The 26061-nt window shown below is 38.1% G+C and overlaps 2 protein-coding genes across 12 annotated transcripts in view; one reads left to right on the forward strand and one right to left on the reverse strand.

The window, feature by feature from the left end:
• Positions 1 to 2723, reverse strand: part of Klhdc1 (kelch domain containing 1) — a 49841-nt gene extending 47118 nt beyond the window's left edge. For 2 of the 4 annotated variants that reach the window (XM_078050171.1, XM_078050170.1), the window contains exon 1: positions 2233 to 2367. In XM_078050171.1, coding sequence (XP_077906297.1) covers positions 2233 to 2328 — 96 coding nt within the window. In that variant the 5' untranslated portion in view covers positions 2329 to 2367. Of the gene's footprint in view, positions 1 to 2232 lie in introns of all 4 variants that reach the window. The other 2 variants (XM_078050169.1, XM_078050168.1) reach the window with 2 other exon arrangements.
• Pole2 (DNA polymerase epsilon 2, accessory subunit) overlaps positions 1666 to 26061 on the forward strand; it is a 44640-nt gene continuing 20244 nt past the window's right edge. Inside the window, exons 1-7 of one of the 8 annotated variants that reach the window (XM_040276249.2) lie at positions 2324 to 2458; positions 10111 to 10187; positions 17435 to 17535; positions 19278 to 19353; positions 21095 to 21172; positions 21303 to 21396; positions 24190 to 24264. In XM_040276249.2, the coding sequence (XP_040132183.1) occupies positions 19289 to 19353; positions 21095 to 21172; positions 21303 to 21396; positions 24190 to 24264 (312 nt within the window). In that variant the 5' untranslated portion in view covers positions 2324 to 2458; positions 10111 to 10187; positions 17435 to 17535; positions 19278 to 19288. The other 7 variants (XM_021730681.3, XM_078050165.1, XM_078050167.1 and 4 more) reach the window with 7 other exon arrangements.

Raw genomic sequence — 26061 nt, forward strand, 5'->3', positions numbered from 1 at the left:
CTATTTTGTATGAATTTCAGTACTGTGGAAGATCTAGAACTAAGCAAGAGAGTGTACTGGCACCAATTAGGATTTAACATTTACTTTTTTTTGGTACTACTCTTACCTCCAGAGGTGTTTTCAGATACATTGTTTTTTAAAACCTGTTCATAGTAGAACAATAAGTAGTTTAGATGTATATCTGTGACTTCTAGGACATATGTTTGTTGATTTTAACATTGTTTGTGTTAATGAGGAGAAAAAATATGATTGTTACACACAAATGTAGACTCATTTGATCAAAAAACAACTTACTACTAAAATACTTCCAGATGCAGGGACTTTTAGCTCTTTGTGCGAAGGCTACTCTCAAACTATTGTTGAAGGATAAATACTTTTTCTCATGATATACTATCTTCTTTTTTGCTTCCTACCCTCTTTTCCTTTCACTTACAACTAGAAATGGTTTAACTGTTAATGATATCTGGAATTTAAAAAGTAGTACACTGTGGATCTAAATTTGTATTATATTATCCAGGGTGGTTCTAATAGCATCTCTGCTTATTGGATAAGAGCATGAAAGGAAGTATTTCAATTCAGGAACAAAAACTGAATTATTATATGAATGGAATTAATATTATCAATTACACAATTTTCAAGATTAAACTAAGATGTAAAAATTTACGCATGTCATTATGGGCCTCAAAGCATTCTACATTGATATGAGACATTTCATTCATGAGTTTAAAGCAAATCTATATAAGATTAAGTGAAATTTTTTTACTTATTACAAATAGCAGATGAAATTTGACACCTCTACAAGTGTCTCAAGTGGCAGAACTCAACCAAAACACTTCTTGTGCAACAGCCATCATTACATCTTGACTATTTTTTCATCAAGAACAAATAGTGGAGGCCTGCAATCCCAGTGGCTCAGGAGGCTGAGGCATGAGGATCACGGGTTGAAAGCCAGCCTCAGCAACTTAGCAAGACCTTGTCTTAAAATAAAATAAAATAAAATAAAATAAAATGGGCTGGGAATGTGGTTCAGTGGTTAAGTGACCCGGGTTCTATTCCTAGTACCAAAAACAAAAAAAGATGAAAATATTAAACAGTATGGCATAATCAATTAATATTAGCGTATTAAATATAGTCTGGGTATTTTCATAATCTGCCGTCCTTGAGGTCAAAAGGCCATTAAAGTGACTTATTCCCATTATCTCTCTATCCTTATTTATAAAATGAAGATATTAATTACTTTACAGGGTTGTAGTGAGGATCATGTAAGATTAGGGACATAAAAGTTCCTAGCACCATGCCAGATATAGTAGACACTCAAAGATTAATTCTAATTTTTCTGATACTACACTAAAGTAAGAATAAACACACAAACAATAAAAACCCACTTGGATGTGAGAATTATTAACATGCATAGCATGTACTTTATTTCAGTGCTCCTCAGTCATGTTACAGGTCTGTCACATAATAGTATTCAGTCAGTCAGAAAATGTAGATTCTATTTTCAGCAGAGCTTCCAGATGGCTTTATTTTTGATCTGTAATCTAACAGGATGGCATATATTCCTGAATTGTTTTCCACTTTTACAATTCTTGCTATAATCCTAGATTATAGAAACAAAACACACACACACACACACACACACACACACACACACACACACACATTCCAACCTCCATGGTAATAAGAATTTTCAACCATAATACTTTAGCATATTGTTGCTAATAAAGTCTATTTTGAAAATCCAGAAAAAATATAAATATTTGTAATTACCCCTTGGCAAAGAAACGCCGCCAAAATAACCTAGAAATATTTAGCTGCTTCAGCGATTTCTATATTTTATTTCGAAACGCATCGTGGAAATTGGAAACATAAAACAATACAGAACGGCGCCCACGGTCTTTTCAATTCTGCGCGGGTATTTAAAGGTAACTAATCTCGCTGTAACTGTATTGGACAAACCGGGGGTTACTGGACAGCTGGGGGAGGGGAGGGAGGGCGTGGACCGGGGTTTGAAGGTTTTAGCAGTGGAGGCGACGGCGGGCCGGCGTCGCGCCTGGCGCGGCTGGGAGGGCGGCGGGAGGCGGAGTGGGGCGGGCGCGGGGGCGCCTGGCCCAGGCCCGGGACGCACCCGACCTAGGGAGCGGGTGTGGGCGGGCGCTCAGCGCCCCTTCGGCCCGAGAGGCCGTGGGGGCTCCCTGCGCGAGTCCGCCCCGTCCCGCCTCTTCCCCTTACCACGTAGCCCCCCCACACGTAGAGGAAGTTTCCGTCCACCACCGCGCAGTGGCCGCTGCGCTCCTCGGCCACGCAGAACAGCTGCGAGTCCGCCATCCACGCCGTCGCTGGCCCACTACTCGGCGTGCCGCAGCCCCTGCCCACCGCGCTGCCTCTCCTCGGGTCCGGATTGCTGCACGCACGAACGGAACGCGTCGAGGGTCGAGATTGGTGGGAAGGCGAACCAGTGCGTCTGCGCCGTCCCGCAGCGGAGTCGCTCCCGAGGCCGCGCCAAGGGTGGAGTGGCCAGTGAGGGATGCCTTGGTTCTTAGCAGTGAGGAAGAGGCCTTAGCTTCCCCGGAGAAGGAACAGGCAGATTTCTTTCCACTTGAGGTGTTTTGGCAATTCAGTCTCATCCAGCTTCCATTCCATAATCAGATTCCTTGATTTTTCTCAAAATGTCTTTGTGCAGTTGGTTGGAGCAGGTTATATTTGGTCGTTGTGTCTCAAGATTTTTTCCGATATCTTTGTTAATCTTGAACAGTTACTATCTCTTCTCTCTTGTGGCACTTATTTGTGAAATGGGTTAGTTTTCCTATACCTAAGTGTGGTTTCTCATTAACGTGTGCTTTCGTCCTGCTTATTTTTCTTAGACTGGAAAGTTGATCTAAAAGCTTTAGCGTCTGGGTCTGTTTTTTTTTTTTTTTCCAAGAACACTTCATGCTGCATCACAGTAGAAGGCTTAGTGATATTTTCCATTATTTCATTTAGCAATAGAAGTAAACATGCGCAGAGACGCAAATATTTCCCCTTTTTCTTACACTATATACACAACTCGGTAACCTGTTCTCCATTAAACGTTATATAGTTCCATATCCGTGTATTGTGATCTTCCCCAATCCTTTTGATTGTTTCATAGCACTATTTTGAGTGGCTGTGTCATGATTTTTTCAATCAAGTCCTTATTGATGGACGTCATTTATTCCCAGTTTTTTGTTATCACAAATAATTTTGCCTGAAGAACATTATGCACATGTTTTTTTTTTGTAGTTTTACAAATATGTTTTTGGAATAGAGTTCTGGAAGTGGAATTGCTGGGTCAGAGGATAAAAGCATATATGATTTTGCTAGATGTTGCTGAAGTTGCCTCATAGGAATTATACTTTCACCAGCAATATATGAGAGTGACTGTTTCTCATAACCTTTCCAACAGAGTATATTGCTAAAATTGTGGCGCTTTGCTAAAATGATATGCTAGAAGTAGTAGCTCAGTGAAGCCCTTGGATTTTCAGCTTTATGCGAGGACTTTTCTGTTAGATTTCATACCTTGAATAACTCTTCAATTTGTTTCCTATTGTCTGTTCTCCTTGAGGGAGTATAATATAAATGAATGCAGTTTCAGCATTTGTGTCTGTGATATTAAGGGAAACTGTCAGTTTTTATACGTTGCTTACCTTCTGAAGATTTCCCTTTTTTTTTTAATTAAAAAAAAAATTTCTAGTTGTAGATGGACAGCATGCCATTATTTTGTTTATTTTTATGTGGTGCTGAGGATGGAACCCAGTGCCTCACACATGCAAGGCAAGTGCTCTGCCACTGAGCTACAGTACGAGCCCCTCCCATTTTTAATAAGATTTTTGTTCCTTTTCTTTTTCAGGGTGATCTTTTGTTAGCCTATTGATTGTGTGTGTGTGTGTGTGTGTGTGTGTGTGTGTGTGTGTGTGTTTTATTGGTGATTGAATCCAAAGGTCCTGAACTACTGAGCCACACTTCTAGCACCCCTCTTTTTTTAGGAACTAGGGATTGCGCCCAGGGCGGGTAACCATTGAGCCATGTCACCATCCATTTTTATTTTTATTTTTTTGAGACAGGGTCTTACTAAGGTAATTGATGAAACCACAATGAGATACCTGTATACTTTTATTAGAATGACTAAAAAGATTGACAACACCAAATACGGGTGAGGATACAGAACAACTAGAACTCTCATACACTGCTAATGGAGTAAAAATGAGAAAATATTTGTAGTTCCTTAAAGTATATAACTAAATATTATAAGGTAAAAATATATGTATAATTTGTCATATGTACTCCATGACCCAGATATTTTACTACTACAATTTTCTCAAGAAAATTCAGGGCTGTGGTTGTGACTCAGTGGTTGATGCTTGTCTAGCATGTGTCAGGCACTGGGTTTGATTCTCAGGACCACATAAAAAAATAAACAAAGATATTGTGTCTATCCCAAGCAATCCTCCTGTGTCAGCCTCCTAAGTAACTAGGACTATTATGAGAAGCCACTTCAGAATATACTCTATGTCCGAATTCAAATCAAACAGAGCTTTATTTACCTGGCCAGGGACTGTCGCCCACCCATCAAGACTGAAGCTGTATGGGAGAACAGCCATTTCCTGGCTTGTGTCTTGGGAATTTAAGGACAAAAACCACAGCTCAGGGACTTTCCTTAGCATCATTCAAGCAACTCAATCATAGAATTTTTAAGACAGCAATTAGCACAGCAACTCACAGTTGCATCTTGGGTTTGAGCAGGTGTTAAACAATTGTATCCTGAGTTTGAGCAGGTGGTTAGTGGGGGCAAGAATCAACTTCAAAGTCTTGAGTCACCAAGACCACCATATCCTGGATTGAGTACACTTTGTGGGGTACAAAGTACAGAAATCAATCTATTATAAGAAAACAGCTTTCATTTCAGTTTCTCAGAAACAGCTCTTGTAACAGTTTTTTTTTATAGAAGGCAGCAGAATGGAGTCCTAGGCCTGTCTATGACAGTTCTTGCTTTATAATTATCTTAACTCACTTATCAAATTCTATATCTATAATCTATATTTTTTACTAACCTATAACCTATAACTTACACTCTTATTGATTGTATTTGTCATTTCACACCACAGCAGGACTACATGCACATACCACTGCCCCTAGCCTAAGTATTGCATTTTTGAAATGGAGCACTTGTCCTCCTGGACCTTAAAGTTTGTAGTGAAGGATGTAAATTATAAACAGACAGTTACCAAACTGTGCAGTAAGTACACCCACCCCAAAAGTCCAGGGTGGCTTGGGGCTACAGTAGAGGACTCTTAACTCATATTTTGGGAGTTCCTGAGAGGAAATAAAATCTAAGCTAAGAAGTAAAGAATGAATGGATGTTGTTCAGGATAGTGGAAGAAAGAGGGAGAGAAGTGCTCCTAGAAAAGGAATAGGAGAGGAAGAGAGAGATGACTTGTTCACCTTATTCCAATATAGTGAGACTTTAAAGCATTTTAAGTTGGGAAATGACATGGTTAAAAAATACATTTTAGAAATTTATTCTAATGGCAATATTGGAGGCAAAGAGGCAAGTTAGTGGGTCAGTTGTGTCTGGCTAGAGAGGGTGATGTCTCAAGTGAAGGCCCTGACCCTGGAAATTCTGAGAAAGACATGGATGGGTTTGAGAGATACTTAAAAGGTAGAACTGCAGGGACTCGGTCACTTATTGGTTTATGAAGGAGGAAGAACAGAAAGGAGTGAAAGGTGGTACCTTATATACTAGATTGGTCACTGGGTAGAAGCTGGGTGGAACACTTCATTAGGCTACTGAACACGGAAGAGGAACAGGTTTGGGAGTGATGACAGCCAGTGAGTTCATGGGGGCATAAAGAGTTAGTTTTGAAGTCAAGGGATGAGGATTAGATATGGGAATTTTGAAATCATCAGCATATGGTTGTTTATTGAAGTATTGGGACTTTGTGAACTTGTATGTGAAGGAACCATAGGAAGAAGCTGAAAATTTTTGGGACAAATGGAATCACTGTCAGATTGTGATAAGACATTGGGCAATTGTGATAATTTTTTTTCCTCTTCAATTTTTTATATGAAATCTATCAGCCAGGCATGGTAGCACATGTATGTAATTCCAACTACTAAGAGGGCTGAGGCAAAAGGATGTCCAGTTCAAGGTTAGTCTGAGCAATACAGGAAGATGTCCATCTAAACAAATAAAACCCATGAAATCTATCAAACATACAGAAAAGTTGAAAAAACTGTTCAAGGAATACCTATGTATCCTCCACTGAAATGATTGCTAATATTGCCATACTAGCTTTAGGTGTGTCCATATTTTTCATTTTGTTGAATTATTTGAGAGTGGTAGGTATGATATTACACTTCAATATGCATTTTATAAAAACAGGGATCTTCACTTACATATCATAGCTAGCAAAATTAAGCTATTCCTTAATATAATCTGATATCCAGTTTATAGACAATGTTTCTGAATTGCACTATAAAACAACTTTTAGAGCTGTTTTTTTTTTTTAAATTTCAAACTGGGTTCCAGTCATAGTTTATATAGTGCATTTGATTATTAAGTATTTTTAAAATCATGTATTATCTATTGCTGTGTTACACATTAGCCTAAAATTTAGAGACTTAAACAATAGAACTTTATTATCTCACACAATTTCTGTGGGTCAGGAATTTGGAAACAGTGTGGCTGGTTTTAATCTCTCCTCTCCCACAAAGTTTGTAGTCACAATTTTGGCAAGGGTTGTTGTAGTCTATCACAACCGGTGCAATGTTTACTCAGTTTCCCTGAACTAGGGTGGTGAGTTGGATTAGAAATATTAAAGGAATGAGAAATTTAAGAAATAAAGACAAATACATGGAAACAAGTGAAAAGCAAGGGGTGAGGGTCTGGGGCTGGTAGGATAATCCAGCTCTGATTGAGACTGGATCTAACCAGGGGAATGAAAACCCACAAGTTTAATTCATAGGTATGGGCATTAAAGGGTTTCAGTGTGAAAAACTTCTTGAGGTAAACAGGATGAAGTTAAGAAAAACAACACAGTTGGGGCTCAGCAGGTTACACCCACACCCATCTCTTCTATCTACTGGCAGCTGGGATTTGAGATCAAGGCTTTTGAACTAGAGAATTGCATGACAAGCACAGAACTTTTCTATCAACAGGAGTCAAGCTGCAAATGGGCGTTCCCCTGGCATCCTTGTACCACGGTGTTCCCCAAAGCAGGCTCACTGTCCAGGTTTCACTTAGTTCAAAGCAATGATTGATTGATTTTTAAAATTAATTAATTTATTTATTCTAATTAGGTATACACGACAGCAGAATGCATTTTGATTCTTTGTACACAATTGATGCACAACTTTTCATTTCTCTGGTTGTACACGGTGTAGCATCCCACCATATGTGCAGTCATACATGCACCTGGGGTAATGATGTCCATCTCATTCCACCATCTTTCCTGCCCCCATGCTCCCTCCCCTCCCCGGCTTTGCCCAATCAAAGTTTCTCCATTTTTTCCCATACACCGCCCCCCCCACCCCCATTATGGATCAGCATCCATTTGGCAGAGAGAACATTCAGCTCAAAGCAATGATTTATTAACTGCTCAAGACAGTGGTCATCTGAAAACTTCACTCAGGCTGGAAGATAAGCTTCCAAAATTGCTCATGCACACTGGCATACAGATGACAATTTGGTGCTGGCTGTTGGCCATGGAGAGTAAGAGAGACATAGACTGGTTTAGAGATACTTAAGAGGTATCTCTTGATTTCTTAACATGGATCTTTTCACCGACTTGCTTAAAGGCAACTGCTTCCCCAAGATAGTGACCTAAGAGGTAGCAAAGCTGAAGTAGTTGCATCTTCTGTGACTTGACTTTGGAAGTTTTATCTATCTTGTCCACAAAATCCTATTGGTTGCATAGGTCAGGCCCCTGTGGGAGGGAGTGTACAAGATCTGAATATCAGAAAGCGAAAAATCACTGGGGGCTGTCTTAAGAGGGTGGCTAGCATAGTCTGGGTCAGTTCTTCTGCCTGGTTCCTCCCATGACACTAACTTAGAGGAGAACAAACCAGTTGGCTTTTAGATTATTCTACTTTTTGGATGTGTCTGATTGTTTCCTCTTGGTGTAATTTGGCTTGTTCCATTCTCCTCTGTATTTCCTTAAACTAGAAGTTAGATCTGGTCTTGATTCCATTGAGTTAACAATTTTGGCAAGAATATTTTACAGGTGATTCTGTATGTGTCATATTGCATTATAATGTCAAATTATTCCACTGTGTGTGATGCCAAGTTTCACACTTGGTTAAGGTGGTAACACCTTGATTAACATTCCATTGTGATAGTACTGTTTCCCCATTGTGACTATCAAGTAATCTATAGGGTGATGCCTTGGGACTGTACAAATGTCCTGTTCCTGAAACATTTAACCTAATGGTTTTATCTTTTATATCTCTGTTTCCTCCACCTTCCTGCCTTCTGGTAACCATTTGATTCTTGTTTATCCTTCTAGTGGTTAAGCAAATAAAGCCAATTTTCCTTATTTGTGCACTCAACGTTTGCAAATTCACCGATTCACTGAAATTTATTTGTAGCTCTTAAATTATTTTTAAAATTTATTTTAATTAGGTATATATGACAGCAAAATGCATTTTGATTCTGGTACACAATTGCAGCATAACTTTTCATTTCTCTGGTTGTACATGATATAGCTTCACACCCTATGTGCAGTCTTACTTGTACCCATCTCATTCCACTATTTTCCCTGCCCCCATGACCCCTCCTCTTTGCCCAATAAAGTTCCTCCATTTTCCCCATCCCTCCCACCTCCCTGTTTTGCATCAGCATCCACTTATCAGAGAGAACATTCGGCCTTTGGCTTTTAAGGATTGGCTTACTTCACTCAGCATGATATTCTCCATCCATTTAACTGCAAATGCCATGATTTTATTCTCTTTTAATGCTGAGTAATATTCCATTGTGAATATATACCACAGTTTCTTTATCCATTCATCTACTGAGGGCATCTAGGTTGCTTCCACAGTTTTAGTTTCCAATTGTGAATTGAGGTGTTATGAACATTGATGGTGGCTGCATTACTATAGTAAGCTGATTTTAAATCTTTTGGGTATAGACCAAGGAGTGGGTCAAATGGTGGTTGCACTTCCAGGTTTTTAAAGGAATCTCCACACTGCTTTCCAGATTGGTTGCACCAATTTGCAATCGCACCAACAATGTATGAGTGTGCCTTTTCCCCCACCTCCACACCAACATTTATTATTGTCTGTATTCTTGATAACTGCCATTCTGACTGGTGTGAGATGAAACCTTAGAGTACTTTTGGTTTGCATTTCTCTAGTTACTAGAGATGTTGAACATTTTTTCATATATTTGTTGATCGAATATATATCTTCTTCTGAGAAGTGTCTAATAGACACTTAATAACTATTTATTAATTGGGTTGCTTGTTTTGAGGGTTTTAAGTTTTTTGAGTTCTTTATATATCCTGTATCTGACTGATGTATGTGTGGCAAAAATTTGCTCCCAAAATGTAGGCTCTCTGTTCACCTCCTTGATTGTTTCTTTAGCTTTTTAGTTTGAGTCCATACCATTTATTAATTGCCGAAGTCTGGCTTGGCACAAATCAGGAGCCACTTGTCAAAAGAAACTAACTTTATTTTTATAACTACAAACGCCAAACAAAACAGCTCCTCAGGGAAAAAACCCTCAGAGCCCAACTGCCACCACGGGCTTCCACAAGCCTCTCCTCCCCACACCAGCCTCTCCACCTCCCACAATCCTCCTGCTGTTGAGGCCGATTGGCTGGGTTGTGTGGGCGGAGCCAAAGAAGTCCCCCAGTGAGCAGCTCCGTGGAGGAGCCAATCAGCTAGATGTTGCTGGGGCCGCTGTGAGCCAATCATCAGCTGGCAGTCTGAAGGGCAGGGAAACAGCCCAATGAACATCACCGCAGAGGAGCCAATCAGCTAGATGTTGCCGGGGCCACTGTGAGCCAATCATCAGCCGGCAGCTGGAAGTTTGCTGGGGCCCCTTTGGCTGTGGCTCTCAACAATTAATTCTTGATTTTATTTCTTGTGCTTTAGGAGTCTTGTTATGGAAGTCGGGGCCTAATCTGATGTGATGAAGATTTGGGCCTACTTTTTCCTTTCTTAGGCACAGGGTGAGATATAGGGGTTTATTTTCATTTTATTGCATATGGATTTGCAGTTCTCCCAGCACCATTTGTTGAAGAGGCTATCTTTTCTCTAATGTATGTTTTTGGCACCTTTGTCTAGTATGAGATAACTATATTTATGTTGGTTTCAGATAATTTATTTTGATAAATACTATTTCATGGTCATTTGAGAACATTCTCAGAGCAGAAAAAAAAATTTTTTTGAGTTGTCTATCATGCACGTTCCTAACTGGAGGCTGAACAAGGCAGCATGACTTTCTTTTTCTTTCTTCTGTTTGTATCTGTAGATAGACAGAATGCCTTTATTTTATTTGTTTTGTGGTTCTAAGGATTGAACTCAGTGCCTCATACATGCTAGGCAAGTACTTTGCCATTGAGCCAGGCCCCAGCTCTGGCTTTCTTTTTTCATTTCTTTTACCATAAGCAACTGAGCCTTTTGAAGTGTATTTAGTGCCAGAGTTTCTGCATTTTTGTGACTTCTATAGGTGATATTGCTGCTAAAATGGCTTCCCAGTGTAGTGCTGAAATACTGTCTAGTATTACAAGTTACAAGAAGACTGTGATATGCCTTATGGAAACAATGTATGAGATAGATAAGCATCCTTAGGTATGAGTTATAGTGTTGTTGGCACTTAGCTCAATGTTAATGAATCAATAATATATATTAAAGATGTCTTTAAACCAAACTCACATAAAATAAGGCTCTGTATGGATCAATGGATGAAATGTCTCCAGAGGCTCAAAGAATCCTGTTTTTTCTCTAGCAGCAATGAATCAGCATTCCCTAATTTGTTATTGATGGCTACTTTATAAAACATAATCTAATTATGGCAAATAATAAGAATTAACATTGTTTTTATTAAATATCCTTTATTAAATGGTGAAGGCGATCCCCCACTCACTATCTTGACAGGGTCACAGTGAGGATGAATGCTGGCAAAGCTATGCTGGTTGGTGGGAAATCGAAACCATGAGACCCTTTTTTATGTAATTGGGACTTTTCATTTTCATGCTTATGTTTCTGACAGGAGGCATGAGTATGATAAATGCCAAACAAATTAAATTTCAGATGGCTAGAACATAACAGGTAGTTCATGCCTTGAAGGCTGTTCTACTACCCCTCAGCATATCAAGGACAAAGTAGAAGGCTGTTCTTCTATCTCAGTACATTGAGGACAAATCTGATAATGGACAACAATCATTCTCTGAAAGGTCATGAGAATTTTAGGCACCACATTGATCATACCAACTCGAACCCAAGCCCATATTTCCGGCCTCTTAGAAAATCTAATCATTATGCTTATTTTACAAAGTTCACCACGTGCAGTCTCATTTTTGATTAAGGAAAGTTATATTATACACTTAGGAAAGTTAAAACATATAAAGATATATTCTTCTCTTTTTATAAACCCTTTTTTACTTTACATAGGGATATATGATGAGAATAGTTAATATTGGTGGAAAGTGGATTGATGTTTAGTACTTACTTTCTATTGAGAAAGATTATAAAGATATCAGAACTAGTGCATCTTGACTGAGAAACAAAGAAACTCTTTGAGAAAGCAGCTCAACCAGTTTTATGAGAATGAATTTAGGAATTAATTAAAATAGCTTTATAAGACACAGTTTTAGAATAATGTTAGAAATATTAGTTTATTTAGATTCTTAAGTTTAGAAATTCTTAAGTTTTTAGTTGTATGGGTTTCTGATATGTTTTAAGAATGATTTATAAACTTTAGGATGTTTTAAGTATAAGATTTAAGGGGACATTTTTAGATGAGAATTTTAGATTAGAAATAAAGTATAAGTATACTTTAAACTTAAAGGTTAATGATTGGTTAGGAGACTTAGTGTCTGGTTACGTAGTTTAGCATTAGTTAATAAGAAAATAGCATATCTTGGGGAAAATAGTAAATCTTGGGAAAATCTGAAAAATGTAAATTAGTGACGTATTTTATTAATGATTCTGTACTTTTAATAATTAAATAACTAAAAGTCATATCCTGGAAAAATGTAAATTAATGTTACTTTTTTTGTACCCCCAATCATGGTTAAGGAAATGTCATGTCTTGGCAAAGTTTTAAATTATATAATCAATGACGTATTCTGAATCTATAATGACGAGAAAAATTGTAATAAAAGATGACCCGGAGAAAGCTGCATTAGCTCTCTCTCTGGAGATTGCTCCAATGGAACGACTCCTGTCTCATCTTTTCGTCAAAGCCACTCATCCTTCAGGACTCCCTGGACCCCGCTAGGGCAGGACTCCGCTAGGGCAGGACCCTGCTAGGGCAGGACCCCGTCAATTAAATATTAAATATTCTTTTTTACATAAAAGTTCCAGTTGTTTTGCATTTTTTTGAAACTTTTTTGTATTATTTATGTTATTATTATTTGTTACAAATACATAGATGGGGTGCAGTGGAGCACACCTGTAATCCTAGTGACTAGGAAAACTGAGGTCCGAGGATCACAAGTTGGAGACCAGACCACGTAACTTGCTAAGAACTTGTCTCAAAATAAAAAAGGGCTGGTGAGATAGCTCAGTAGTGGAGCACTTGTCTAGCATAAGTGAGACCCAGTGTTTTATCCCTAGTAGCATACTCACACACAAAAGATGCAGAGAATTCTGTGTATAAAAATAACTTTTTCCAGGGTTTAAGGTTTAGCTCAGTCGTGCAACACTTGTCTACCATGGTTGAGGCCCTGGGTTCAATCCCCAATACACATATAAGAACTTTTGGGCATATTTTTAGGTTTTAGTATGTTTTCGATTTTAAGTTTACTTTTTTTATTTTTATTTTTTTGACTATATAAAACACATACATAAATCAAAAGTCTCACTATAAAGAAAGGTTTCACTTTCATCCGTTTTCAGTTAATCTTTTATTTTCAGAGTCTAGTTTAACTTTTCAGAGGTTTTGAAATGCAAAACATGTGTATGTGTGTGTGTGTATAAATAAACACACATACACATTTCTTTTCATATATGCGTGTACATATATTTATATATTGATTTTTAACCACATGCCCTGGAAATCACTGTATACAGCTATTTAGAAACCATCATGTTTTATTAGGCTGCGTGTTCACTTATAAGCACTGCGGTTTATTCAGCTCATTAAAGCAAGCATTTTGAAGTGTGGCAGACAGGCAGCCCACTTGCAGGAATCAGATTTAACAATGCAATCATGGCTCCACAACTTGTTGGATGTTGCATCTTGAGCCAGCCATTTATAATCTTTGTGTCTCAGTTATTTCGTGCGTAAAATGAGGCTGTTGCGGGATAAATAACCCACAGCTCATTTGCTGTTGTGAGCAGCACATCAATTAATACACTTAAAGTGCTTATGAGAGCTCAAGGCATAGCATAGAGGAAGTCCTTGACTAAAAAGCTGGGTGGGTGGGAGTGATGGAGACTTGTACAGTTTGCTGGGAAAAACTGCGGACGTCACAGAATATTTCTAGGGCCTGTGTGACGTAGGGAAAAGGACACAGGCCTGCCCTGAAGTTCTCACAGCCTTGGATCCGGGAAGCTTCGCCATTAGGGACGGTGGAGGACTCCAGCGAGTGTGCTGAGCAGCTCAATGCTGCAGTACTGCCAACAGGGAAGCACGTTCCCAAACAGACGCTCAAGCCCTTCAGTCTCCCGGTAGTTGAGAGCAGAGTGGTCTCCATTGACAGTCCACAGATCTGAAGCTGCAGCGCGCCAGGAACCACAAATCAGCCGGCAGTGGTTGCAAAAATTTACTCCAAGTGCGCCGGGGGCGGGGCGCGCCGGGGAAGGGGCGGAGCCACGTCCGTGGCGCCAAATCCTAATCATGGCGCCTGAACGGGTGCGGAGCCGGGTGCTCTCAGCCTTTAAGCTGCGTGGCTTGCTGCTCCGAGGGTGAGTCTGCCAGGGCAACTGACCTGGTGAGAAGGTAGATCCAGGGCTCGGCTGCGGCGCCGGGGGGCGGGACACGCCGCGGCGCCCCCAGCGCTCAAAGAGGAGGTTTGACCTTAAAATGACAGACCCTTAAAAAAGCTAGATCAATCTGGCATGATCTTGAGGCTGCAGTGCTTTCCTAGGTTTCCCCGACGTTCGTGGGCAGTCAAATGTTTCTTCTTGGCGGGGCCAGGAGTTCCTGCACACTTGAGCCTAAGAAACAGACTTCTCTGTCTCCGAGAAGTCCTTTAGCACTGGGACTGGGGCACCTCTCAGTCTGCGGAAGTATCCGCCTCTGCCAGAGGCGAATCATAACAAAGCAACTTCACGTAGTTACTGAGGCATCAAATTTTGAGACCTGGGAGGTAGGAATGATGGTGGAATGAGATAGACATCATGTACATGTATAAGACACGAATGGTGTGAAAATACTTTGTGAACAACCATTGTCTTGAAAAATTGTACTCTATATGTGTAATATGAAATGAATTGCATTATGCCATAATGTATAACAAATCAGAAAAAAAAAAAAGAGACCTGGGAGGTCTCTACCATGCATGTCAGGAGTTGCTAATTTATATTGTTGCAGAAACTGTGGGCCTCTCAACCCTCCCGGGATGGGAGTTTTGGATTATTTATTATTTACAGTATAATGAAATGGATTTTTTAGGTGTCCACTTGGATTCTTTGTAAGATTCCCTTTATAACGTCTCAGAAAGTCAGGTTTCCTGACCATATGTGTTTTTTAGAACATATCGAATGACTATATCCAAGATCGCGCTCATTAGATCTGTGTTGTGTTTTTATAATACAATTTTATACATATTTAAATGCTTGCTGAATCAGGTTTTTGATTGCTGTTATGTATGTAGAGTTTTTTTGTTCTGTTTTGGATTTTTGTTTGTATGTTTATTTATTTTTAGTGGTTTCAGGTATGGACTCCAGGGTCTCATGCATGCTAGCAAGCACTCTGCCCCTGAGCAACATCCCAGCCCAGTTTTGTGGAACTTATAACATTGTTTTGTGTTAGTGGTGAACAAAAGCCAGTGTGAATATACCCTCCAAGAAAATAATGAATTCTGTTCCGTTGATTTACAACATTTTCTGACAATTGATCAATATGAGCAATTGGTCAATTAACTTTTCTTTTACTTGGAATTTGACCTAAAATTAAGCTGTTTTTCATTCATTAAGTTAGAAATACACTTAAATCTTTTAGCTGCAAAGCACTGTGCTGGAGCAACTGGGGTAATACATTGTGGAGCTTTAGGGTGGAGGAAGAGAGTATATTACCTATTGCTGCATAACAAGTTACCTTAAAACTTAGAGGCCAAAACAAATAAGTGCTCTACATTTCCTGGGGGCCAGGAACACAGGTATGGCTTAGTATTTAGTTTCATTAAATTAATTTTAATTTTAATTTCATTAAATTTATTTAATTTCCTTTGTGAAAGGATTCCAGGAAAGAAGTGCTATGTGAATGTATGACAAGGTGTTTAAATTGCTCTAGAATCAAGGAAGGGCTTCATTGAAGAAATGGTTTGGGTTGAGTGTTAAAGAATGGGCAGGATTTGACTAGATGGAGAGAGAGGATGAGGAAATGGCTGTATAAAAACCCTGAAGCAGGAGGGCACCAGGAAGGCCAAAGATAACTACAGAGAGCTTGATGAGCTATGGCAGGGGCCAGATCCTCTATGACTTTACAGGTTTTGGTTTACCTTAAGAGCTGTCACCTTAAAATGTTTGTGATTTTAGGGATTCAGTCAGCAAATATTTATGGGCCACCTTCAAGTGTGCTTAGTACTGGTAAAGGATGACAGTTTCAGTTCTCAAGTTATCTATAACTCAATTATCAGTTATCTGTAATTGGAGAGATGTGATATCCACATTTGAAACAGTAAGCAACCCAGCATAGAATAATTAATGTTATGATTATAACAATAATATTGATGTAAAGTATTAAGTCGTGTGATACAAATACAGAATAGTATTTAATTAGCTAATTGTTTAAGCAGGTAGTGCTGAGCATGATTAGTATTTAAATCAGGAATTCAATGATTTTAATATGGGAGTTGCTTCTGTGATTATATTCAAATAGAATTTTTGTATATAATATAAATTTTTTATATAATATAAATTTAAATATAAATTTGCTTATTTTTGCAGTGCTAGGGATCGACTCAGGGCCTGGCACATGCTAGGCAAGTGCTTTACCACTCAGTACGAGTCATAAAGTTTTACCCAAAGTTTTTGGAGCCTATTTTTTTAAATAATTTTACAATTAAAAACAATGATGAAATTATTGGAATTTACTTTGAAAAAATGCATTATCAATTACATATATAAATGTTCATTATGTTCCAGATATGGTGTCTGATATTTGAATTGAGGCAAACAAATTCCTGCCTTAAAAGTAAGGCTGGGGTTGTGGCTCAGTGGTAGAGCGCTCACCTAGCACGTGTGGCCCTAGGTTAGAACCTCAGTACCACATAAAAATAAATAAATAAAATAAAGGTATTGTATCTAACTACAACTAAAAAAAAAAAAAAAGGTAAGGTAATAAATAATATGAGGCTATTGTGATATATCAAACTTAAAGGATATATACATGTGGTTTTTAACAATTTCAAAAGGAAGGGGAGATTGCAGTAGGGTGGACTGATCTAGAAAGGCTTTAGAGGAAGGATGTGATTTGGGGTTTTAAGAACTGTTATGTTGCCAGATATGGTGGCACATATCTATGTCAGTGGCTTGGGAGGCTGATGCAGGAGGATCACAAGTTCAAAGTCAGCTTCAGCAACTTAGTGAGGCCCTAAGCAACTTAGTGAGACCCTATCTCAAAAGAAAAATTAAAAAGGACTGGGGATGTTGCTCAGTGGTTAAGCATCTCTGGGTTCAATTCCTGATTCCCGCCCCCCCCCCAAAAAAAACACAAAAAACTAGGCTGAGTGGTAGAGTGCTTGCCTAGCCTGTGTTAGGTACTGGGTTAGATCTTTAGCACCATATAAAATTAAAAAATGAAATTAAAAAAAATAAATAAAATAAAAATAAGTAAAATAATAAATAAATAAATAAAAGTATTGTGTTCATGTACAACTAAAAAAATTTTCTTAAAAAAGAACTGTTGTTAGCAAGGGATAGAAGGATAGTTTTGTTCAGAAAGTGCAGGAAAGGTAAGTACTGCTTGAAGGGAGGAGTGAATGAATCTTAATTTAATGCCAGATTGATGAATGTGTGCCGCTTTTTGGTATAGCATTTTTACCCTTTCATTACCAGTGACCTGCCTCTTCTTTCCTTCTCTTAGTGAAGCTATTAAGTACCTCACAGAAGCTCTTCAATCAACCAATGAATTGGAACTTGAAGATGTCTTGGAAAAGATCATCGATGCAGTTGAAAAGCAGCCCTGTAAGTAACATTTTCTTATAACTCCTAAATTGTTAATATAGCTATATATTATCAATTAGATTTTTAGATTTAAATAGTTGAGGATTCTGTAGTAAGACTCTCCAGTGTTATGAGATATGCATGGTGGTATTTCTTCCCAAATTAGTTCAGTTGTAACCTCAGGATATTCCCTAGGATCCTTTACAGACACCCTACCACCACCACCCGCCACCCCCATGGTGGAGTTATCATGGCCATCTTTTCTTTTTAGGTTAAGTACTCCTAAATGGGGAAAAAGAAAAGTAAAGCAGGGCTAACTCTCCCTTGCTTTTTTCAGAGATCTTTCGGTTGAATTCTTTATCTGATACCATTAGCCTGGGCCTATAAAGGAAAAATTAATGCCCTTCTCTTTGGGAAAACAAATTGTTCAGTTTTATTGCCCTAAAGGATAGAAGTAAGTGTGACTCATTTTCATGTTGTTAAGAAGTGAGACTTTTTAATTATGTAGCAAGTTACATATTCTATAATGATGTTATATTCTATAAAAATAATCCTATAATGTTAATTTCTGCTTTTTTACTTCTAAAAGCAGGATTTTAAATATACCTTTGCTTTAAAAAATTCTTTATAGCCAGCGTGGTGGTGCACGCCTGTAATCCCTGTGGGAGGCTGAGACAGGAGGATTGCAAGTTCTATACCAGCCTCAGCAACTTAGTGAGGTCCAAGCAACTTAGCACAACCCTGTCTCAAAATAAGAAATAAAAAAGGGCATGCATTAATTCATTAACCTAAGATAACACATGGCATGTTGTCTGAAGACATACCGTAATAGTTAAGGCTGCCCACTTTGGAATTAGGCCTGAGTTTGCATTGTTCTCTATCCCTCTAGTTATATTCTTGGGTGGTTACTCAACTTTTCAAAGTTGTACTTTCTTCATCTATAAGATACAGGCATATTAACATTAGTGCTACAGAACATCTGTCTAATAGAATAATGCTTGTAAAGTTCTAAGTATAATACTATATATTAACTAGTTGCTTAAGTAATAGCAGCCATTATTATTACTATTATACTTACTGAAATAGAAATTGTGATAAAGTTATACTAATGTAACCTTTTCAAAATTGGGGGCTTACATAAATGGTTTTTATAAGTAAGCTTATATTACTAATCCAAGTCAGAAATGCTCCAAAATCCAAGACTATTTGAGTTCAACAGTATACCCTAAGAGGAAAATTTCATGCCTGCATGTGACAGGTCATAATCACAAGCTATGTGTATAAGGTGTATAAGAATTTCATGTTTAGACTTAGATCCCATCCCCAGTATGGCTCATTATGTATATGCAGATATACTAAAACCCCCCAAATTAGAAATCTGAAACACTTCTGGTCCCAAGTATTTTGGATAAGGGATACTAAAGCTATGATGAGAATTCCTGTATTAGTATTTGATGTTATTTTTAGCTAAACAGCTATCTAGGAAGAAATACTTCTTTGTTTCTTAAAGTTTGACATTGAAGCCTGGCATGGTAGCATATGCCTCTAATCCAGCAACTTGGTAGGCTGAGGTAGGAGCATTGCAACTTCCAGGTCTTGGCAACTTATGAGACCCTATCTCAAAATTAAAAAGAAAAAAAAAAAAGTTGTGTTCTGGGGTTTTAGTACAGTGGTAGAGCACCCCAGGGTTCAGTACTTAGTACCACAAATTAAAAAAAAAAAAAAGTGAAAAATATAAATTGATTTTGAACTTCTCTTTTCAGTGTCATCCAACATGATTGAACGATCTGTAGTGGAAACCGCAGTCCAGGAATGCAGTCAATCTGTTGATGAAACTATGTATGTGGGTACAATGAACTTTGCTCCCTAATGGAAGTGTTTTTGAGTGCTTATTTTTTTTTTTAATTTGTTCAACAGGTATTTATTTATTGTTGAGTTTATCACTTTCTTGGGGAAATAATTAGTGGCCAACATTTTTACAGTGGTAGCTGCTGCTAATTCTATTTTTTTTAAGAGATAAGGCTGGGCTGGGATTGTGGCTCAGTGGTAGAGTGCTTGCCTAGGCAATTTAGCATGACCTTATTTCAAACAAAATAATAAAGGCTGAGGATGTGGCTCAGTGGTAGAGCGCTTGCCTACCGTGCTTGAGGCCCTGGGTTTATCACCTAGTACCACAGTGAGAAAGAAAGAAAAAAGAAATTAAAAATGATTACACTGAAGTTCAAGGATTACAATCTAAAATGGGTATTACCCATTGTTTACCATAAGTTATCTGTTGTTTCTGTCAGGCTTTTTATGTACTGTCACCAACCAGTTTAGAAGTCCAGTGGAAACTGAAGAGTGAAAGGTCTTTGTAGCTGCAATTGTCAGAAAGTCATCATATCAAAGCATGAGAGAGGCTCTCAGTTTCATAGATTAAGAAACTAATATGCCAAGAGTGATAGAAAATAGTGGAGAAAATAGTGGAGCTGTTTTTGGAATTTAGATTTTCTTCAATTCTACTGATTTTTTGCTACTCTCGTTAATACCAGGGTGGTGTGAACCTTGTTTGACCATTTTCAATTTGGGAGATAAACAAAATGTTTTAGATGGGAACACTTACGAAATGGTGGTATAAATTTTTTAACCTCATTTAAACATCATTGTATTATTAACAGAGTCTGAAATTAAGTTATTTCATTGGTTTTCTATCTAACACTATATAAATTTCAAGATATGGCCAGTGTGGGGGGGTTATTTTTCTATTATAAAACTTCCTTAGACAGTTTCCACATAATCTTCTAAATTTAAAAAATTGTTGGAAGTGAATCATATGCTTCTTTTATGCTTCATATATTGTGGCTTATAAAAGAAGTAGATACAGGGAGAGATTTTAAATGTGTCTATTATGTACAAATGTTCTTTCAATGGATGACATTCTTTTTTTTTTTTAAATATTTTGTAGTTGTGTATGGACAGCATGCCTTTATTTTATTTGTTAATTTTTATGTGGTGCTAAGGATCGAACCTAGTGCCTCACATGTGCTAGGCAAGTGCTCTACCACTGAGCTACAACCTCAGCCCAGATGACATTCTTAATTAGAAATTAACTTGATAATTTTTTTTTCTTGAGAGAATTGAGAATGTTTCCTTGTCTCTTCCAAGGAGAATGTAATGTACAAGTTAAAAACTTTACCCTTGTTAACTTTTTCTTTTTTCTAAATATTTTTATTTGTTCATTATAATTATACATAATAGTGGGATTCATTCTGACATATTTGTACATGTCTATCCTCCATGTTATTTAAAAAAATTTTTTTTTTATCTGTAGATGGATATAAACCTTTATTTAATTAATTTATTTTTATGCGGTGCTAAAGCTTAAACCCAGTGCTTCACATGTACTGGGCAAGTGCTCTACCACTGAGCTACAACCCCAGCCCTAGCAAGTTATTTGTGACACTATAAGAAATTGTGTATATGGACTGAGAAAATGTGAAAGATCTGCTATATATGATACAGGATTATAATGCAAGTTATGTTTACCTAGAATATTTATGTTTTAGTAAATGAGCTCTGTGTTTTGTGAGATGTTTTTCAGAGAGCATATTTTCAATATCATAGGAGCTTTTGATGTTCCACGTTTTCTGTACAATTCGGAAAGAAAAAAATTTCTTCCGTAAGTATATCATCTATTGATTTTAAGTTAATTTAGGATGTGCATTTTTTTTCAAAAGGTATGTGATCTCATGTTTCACTTTTGGCCTATCTTTGTGACAGTAAAAGAAGTCATTCTTTTTTTTTCCTAGTCTATTAATGACCAACCACCCTACGCCAAATTTATTTGGAACTGCAAGAGATAAAGCAGAGCTATATCGTGAACGATATACCATTTTGCACCAGGTAAGTTGGAGGGTGGAAGCATTGGTAATGTGAGGAGAAAAAAGACCAATTTTGCTTTCAGAAAAATCTCAGGAATTTTTTAAGGATGGAATTTTGTAGTGCAAAGTTAGTCTTTTAATAAAATATTATTGGGCTTACTGAGATTGAGACTATATTCCTCTTAGCAATGATGATAAAAGTAGTAGCTAACTTTTAATAAATGATTTTGATAGGCCAGGCACTGTGTTTAGTACTTTACCATACATAATCCTCTCACGCTACTAGGTATGTATAAATGTTATCACTATCCCTTTTTACAGATGTAGAAAATGAGGCCTAGAGAAGTTTAGTAACTTGTCCCCTTGTCTAGTAAGTAAGTAGAGATAGGATTTTAATACAGTCTGCCTGACTCTGGAGCCCAGTCTTTGCCTACTGTACTATATACTACCTTCAAACAAAGTAGAATTTTGTATGTGTTTTAAAAGAAGATGCATTCAGTGGAAAAGTCAGGGAAAGCTTCAAGGAGTGATAGCATTTTACAAGGGTTGTGTGTAAATGGAGAAAAGGTAGTCATAGCCCAGTGTGGTGGTATACACCTGTAATCCCAGGAGCTTGGAAGACTGAGGCAGGAGGATCGAGAGTTCAAAGCCAGCCTCAGCAAAAGTAAGGCACTAAGCAACTCAGTGAGACCCTGTCTCTAAATAAAATAAAAATAGGGCTGGGGATGTTGCTCTGCAGTCAAGTATCCCTGAGTTCAATCCCCAGTACCAAAACAAAAATGTGGCCGTAACAGTGAACAAAGACCGGCAAAGCAAAAAATGGATTCTGTAGAGTAGATGTTGAACAGTCAGGAGTAGCATAAGGTGTTTGGAAAGGCAAGTGGGAACCGAATCATGGGAGCACTTTGGATGCCACTCTTGGAAGTTGGGACTCTGTTCTTTTGGTACAGAGAGCCTTGGAATACCAGACAAAATCAGTCACAGCTGAGTCTTGTGAGTGCTTCCTCTATCAGCAGATTTGAGAATGAATTAGAGTGTGAGAGAAGACAAGGGAATCTGTGGAATTACTCCTGGCATAAATTATTGTCTGGATAAAAGAAAGTAGCAAGTGGGGTAGAAAGAAGTAACAGCTCTAGAGCTGCAGAAAACATCATTCATGGTGACTGACTGAATGTGAAGGAGAAGGGAGAGGTGAAGAATCAAAGATAAATACAGGCTGGGTGCATATGCCTATAATCCCAGCGCCTATAGTCCCAGCAGTTTGGGAGGCTGAAGGAGGAGGATCCCAAGTTCAAAGCCAACCTCAGCAACTTAGAAAGGCCCTGAGCAACTCAAGTGAGACCCTGTCTCTAAAAAAAATATAACAAAAGGCTGGAGATATGACTTAGTGGTTAAGTGCCCCTGGGTTCAATCCCTGATACCAACAACAAACAAACAAACAAAGAAGTCTAGAGGTTTGCTGGTTTCAAGCATGGCTAGATCCAGGTGCTCACACAATGTCATGAGGCATCTGTCTTTTCCTGTGTTCTCTTTCTATAAATTGATTATACTTTCAAACAAGTTCTCTCTTTGAAGTGACAAAGATGGCCACTAGTAGCCTTAGCAACTCTCTCTTTCCAATAGTCTTAACAAAAGTCTCAACTCTCTCTTTTCTAATAGTTGTAACAGAAATCATGAATATTTCTCCTGTTGGCTTAGCTTGAGGCACTAGATCATCCCTGGATCAGTCACTAGTCAAGAAGACAGAGTACTTTGATTTTCTAAGCCTTGGTAGCTCGTCCATAAAAGGGGAGGAGGGAGAGCAGCCCTACCTATGCTGCATGAATGAGGGGGGAAGGAGGGGAGTACTGATTCATCAAATAGTTGCTCTTACTAATCTCTTGCCTTGTCTGACATTCTGCCTTGTGCACCCTGAGACAGGCTGTACCAAACTCTACATAGCTTCCCACACTCTCGTTTACTCTTATGCTTCTTTCTTTGGACATGCCTATCTCTCTCCCTATAGTGTTGCAGCCTGCTTTTATTCCTTTTTTTAAATTTATTTAGCATCTTGTTAAATGACACCTTTGACCCATTGCATAGTCAATTCCCACAGTACTTTGTTGTACAGTGGCATAGCTTTTTCACTGACTTCAGTGCTTAGCTTTTTAATATTTTTCTTGTTTTAAAAGCTACTAGAGGAGCTGGTATTGTAGCTCAGTGGTAGAGTGCTTGCCTAGCATATGTGAGACACTAGGTTTGATTCTCAGCATATAAATAAATGAATAAAATAAAGGTCCATCAATGTCTAAAAAATTTTTTTTTAAAAGTTAGTAGATATTTGTATATTGATAAATTATATGGGTTTTCAATTTTGTTGAGAGTAGGTAACAGGCTGGGTTCATGGTGCATACCTGTAATTCCAGCAACTTGGGAGGTTGAGGCAGGAGGATTGCAAGTTTGAGGCTAGTTGTGGATGTCGCTCCTGGGTTAAATCCCCAGTGCCAAAAAAAAAAAAAAAAATAGGTAACAGTTAAGTGACAGTGTTTCATCATCACACTACTCAAATGCATCTTAGATCCCTGCCTCCCAGTACTGGAGGCTGAACCTAGGGGTGCTTTATCACTGAGCTATACCCCTAGCCCTTCTTAGATTTTATTTTGAGACAGGGTCTCACTAACTTGCTGAGGCTGGTTTCAACTTTGGAATCCTCCTGCCTCAACCTCCTCAAGGGCTGGGATTACAGTTGTGTCTACTATACCTGATTTGAATCTTAGTTTTGAATGTCTGCTTCTATAACTCAAGGGAATCTTTTTTTTTTTTTTTTTTTTCCTAGAGGACCCACAGGCATGAATTGTTCACTCCTCCAGTGATAGGTTCTCAACCTGATGAAAGCGGAAGCAAATTCCAGGTTAGAATATTATTCTAATTATTTAGGGGGGTATAAGCATAAGAGTTTAATTTTGATTGCTTATTTTTAATTCACTGTATTTTACATGAAAGTGAACTACTGTAAATGTTTAACTAGCTGGCCTGGCTGTGTGCCTGCTGTTGATAAAGTCCACACCTACTATCCTGGGTCCTGTAGATGTCCATTGGAAGTTGTACTTCTTCTTTGGAGCAAGACTGAATACCAGGATAGACCCTGGGTACTTTCTGGCCTCAAAGACAGTTCTTAGACCTCCCAGTCCAGTGCTGGATACTGTACTGGCTTTCTGACCAACTTTTCAACATTACCCTTCCTGCTCTTACTCATCTGTGAAATTCTGGCCCCTGCCCATCCCTGTCATGATCACCACAAACTTGGTCAACTAAATCTGATACGCTATGTCATTGGAGTGAATACTTAAGGAAACACTGGCTTCAATCACCAACACACACACACATACACACACACACACACACAGATTCAAAGGAAGCAACACTTACAGAACGAATGAGAATACAGACTGGCTCTAGAGTTGGTGAAACTTGAAGAAAGAGAAGATGTTTTCTGTTGAGTTTGAGCTCCTTCCATTTCTATACTCTTGTATTTTGGAAAGCAGGTACCAAACAGCACTGTCACTTCATTTCAGCAATTTACCCGGCCACTGTCAGTCCATCTGTGGCTCTGTCTCATTTCTCTAGCATGCAGGACCCTGCTAGGGACTAGTTCTTATCTTCTACTTCCATGTAGGTTTCATTGCCATGAGGCTTTGAAGAGATTTTAATGTTCATATTAGATCAGAACTCATGAGTATTCTGTTAGAAGTGAAAATAGTGATACTGGATAACATTCAAAGAAATGTTCAATGGCAGCACTGCAAAGAGATAACACAGTGTTTGACAGTTTCTGCTTTTAACTTTTATTAAGTATACATCCTGTTATGTTTTGGAAGTTGACATGATTTATATTTCGTTACTGAAGACTGTTCTGTCTCTATGTTTTCCTTCTACATATTAAGTTTTCTGTGATAAGTCAGATGCCCACAGCCCAGAAGCATTTTTAATCTTTTCTTAGCTTAGCTAAATGATTCATTGCTCTTTTCAATCTTTCTGTTTAATTCTATATCTGTGCAGGTACATTTCCTATTTAAACTACATTTATAATACCTGAACAGTAAAACTGCCTTTATAGACTACAGAAACTGTATTCAGAAATATATTGTCATATCTTTGTATTCTTATGTTGTTTTAGTCTCTCTCCCTCTTTCTTTTTTTGATAGCACTGGGAATTGAACCTAGGGCTTTAAGCATGGAAGGCAAGTGCCCTACCACTGAGCTACATTCCAGCCCTAAGCTCATGTTTTTAAGTGAACTCCAGTAGTAAATGTTAATGATGGGGTTATGCATGTCTATGTGCCTTCCTTATCTATATTCAAAAATTTTAAAATAGTAAACATGGATTATTTACAATAAAAATATGGCAAAGATAAAAGAATGGTATAGGAATGAGAAATTATATATCTTTTTATCCAGTGATTCCATTTGGAATTTGTAGAAATCCTTCAAGAGTTATCCATACAGCAGGCCAAGGAAGGAACTTAGAAATATTAAGCATTGTTTTCACTGCAGAAAACTGGGAACAACCGAACTGTTCTTTAATAAGCTTTTCATAAAATGTTGGATGTGCAGTAGGCTGTTGGTATCTGAGAGGGGTTGTTTATGGGACTGCTCCCCTGAGGACACTGAAGTCTGAGGATGCTCAAGTTCTTTATGTAGTAAGATG

This window comes from Ictidomys tridecemlineatus, chromosome 5 (genome assembly GCF_052094955.1).
Source record: "Ictidomys tridecemlineatus isolate mIctTri1 chromosome 5, mIctTri1.hap1, whole genome shotgun sequence".
Taxonomy (NCBI): domain Eukaryota; kingdom Metazoa; phylum Chordata; class Mammalia; order Rodentia; family Sciuridae; genus Ictidomys; species Ictidomys tridecemlineatus.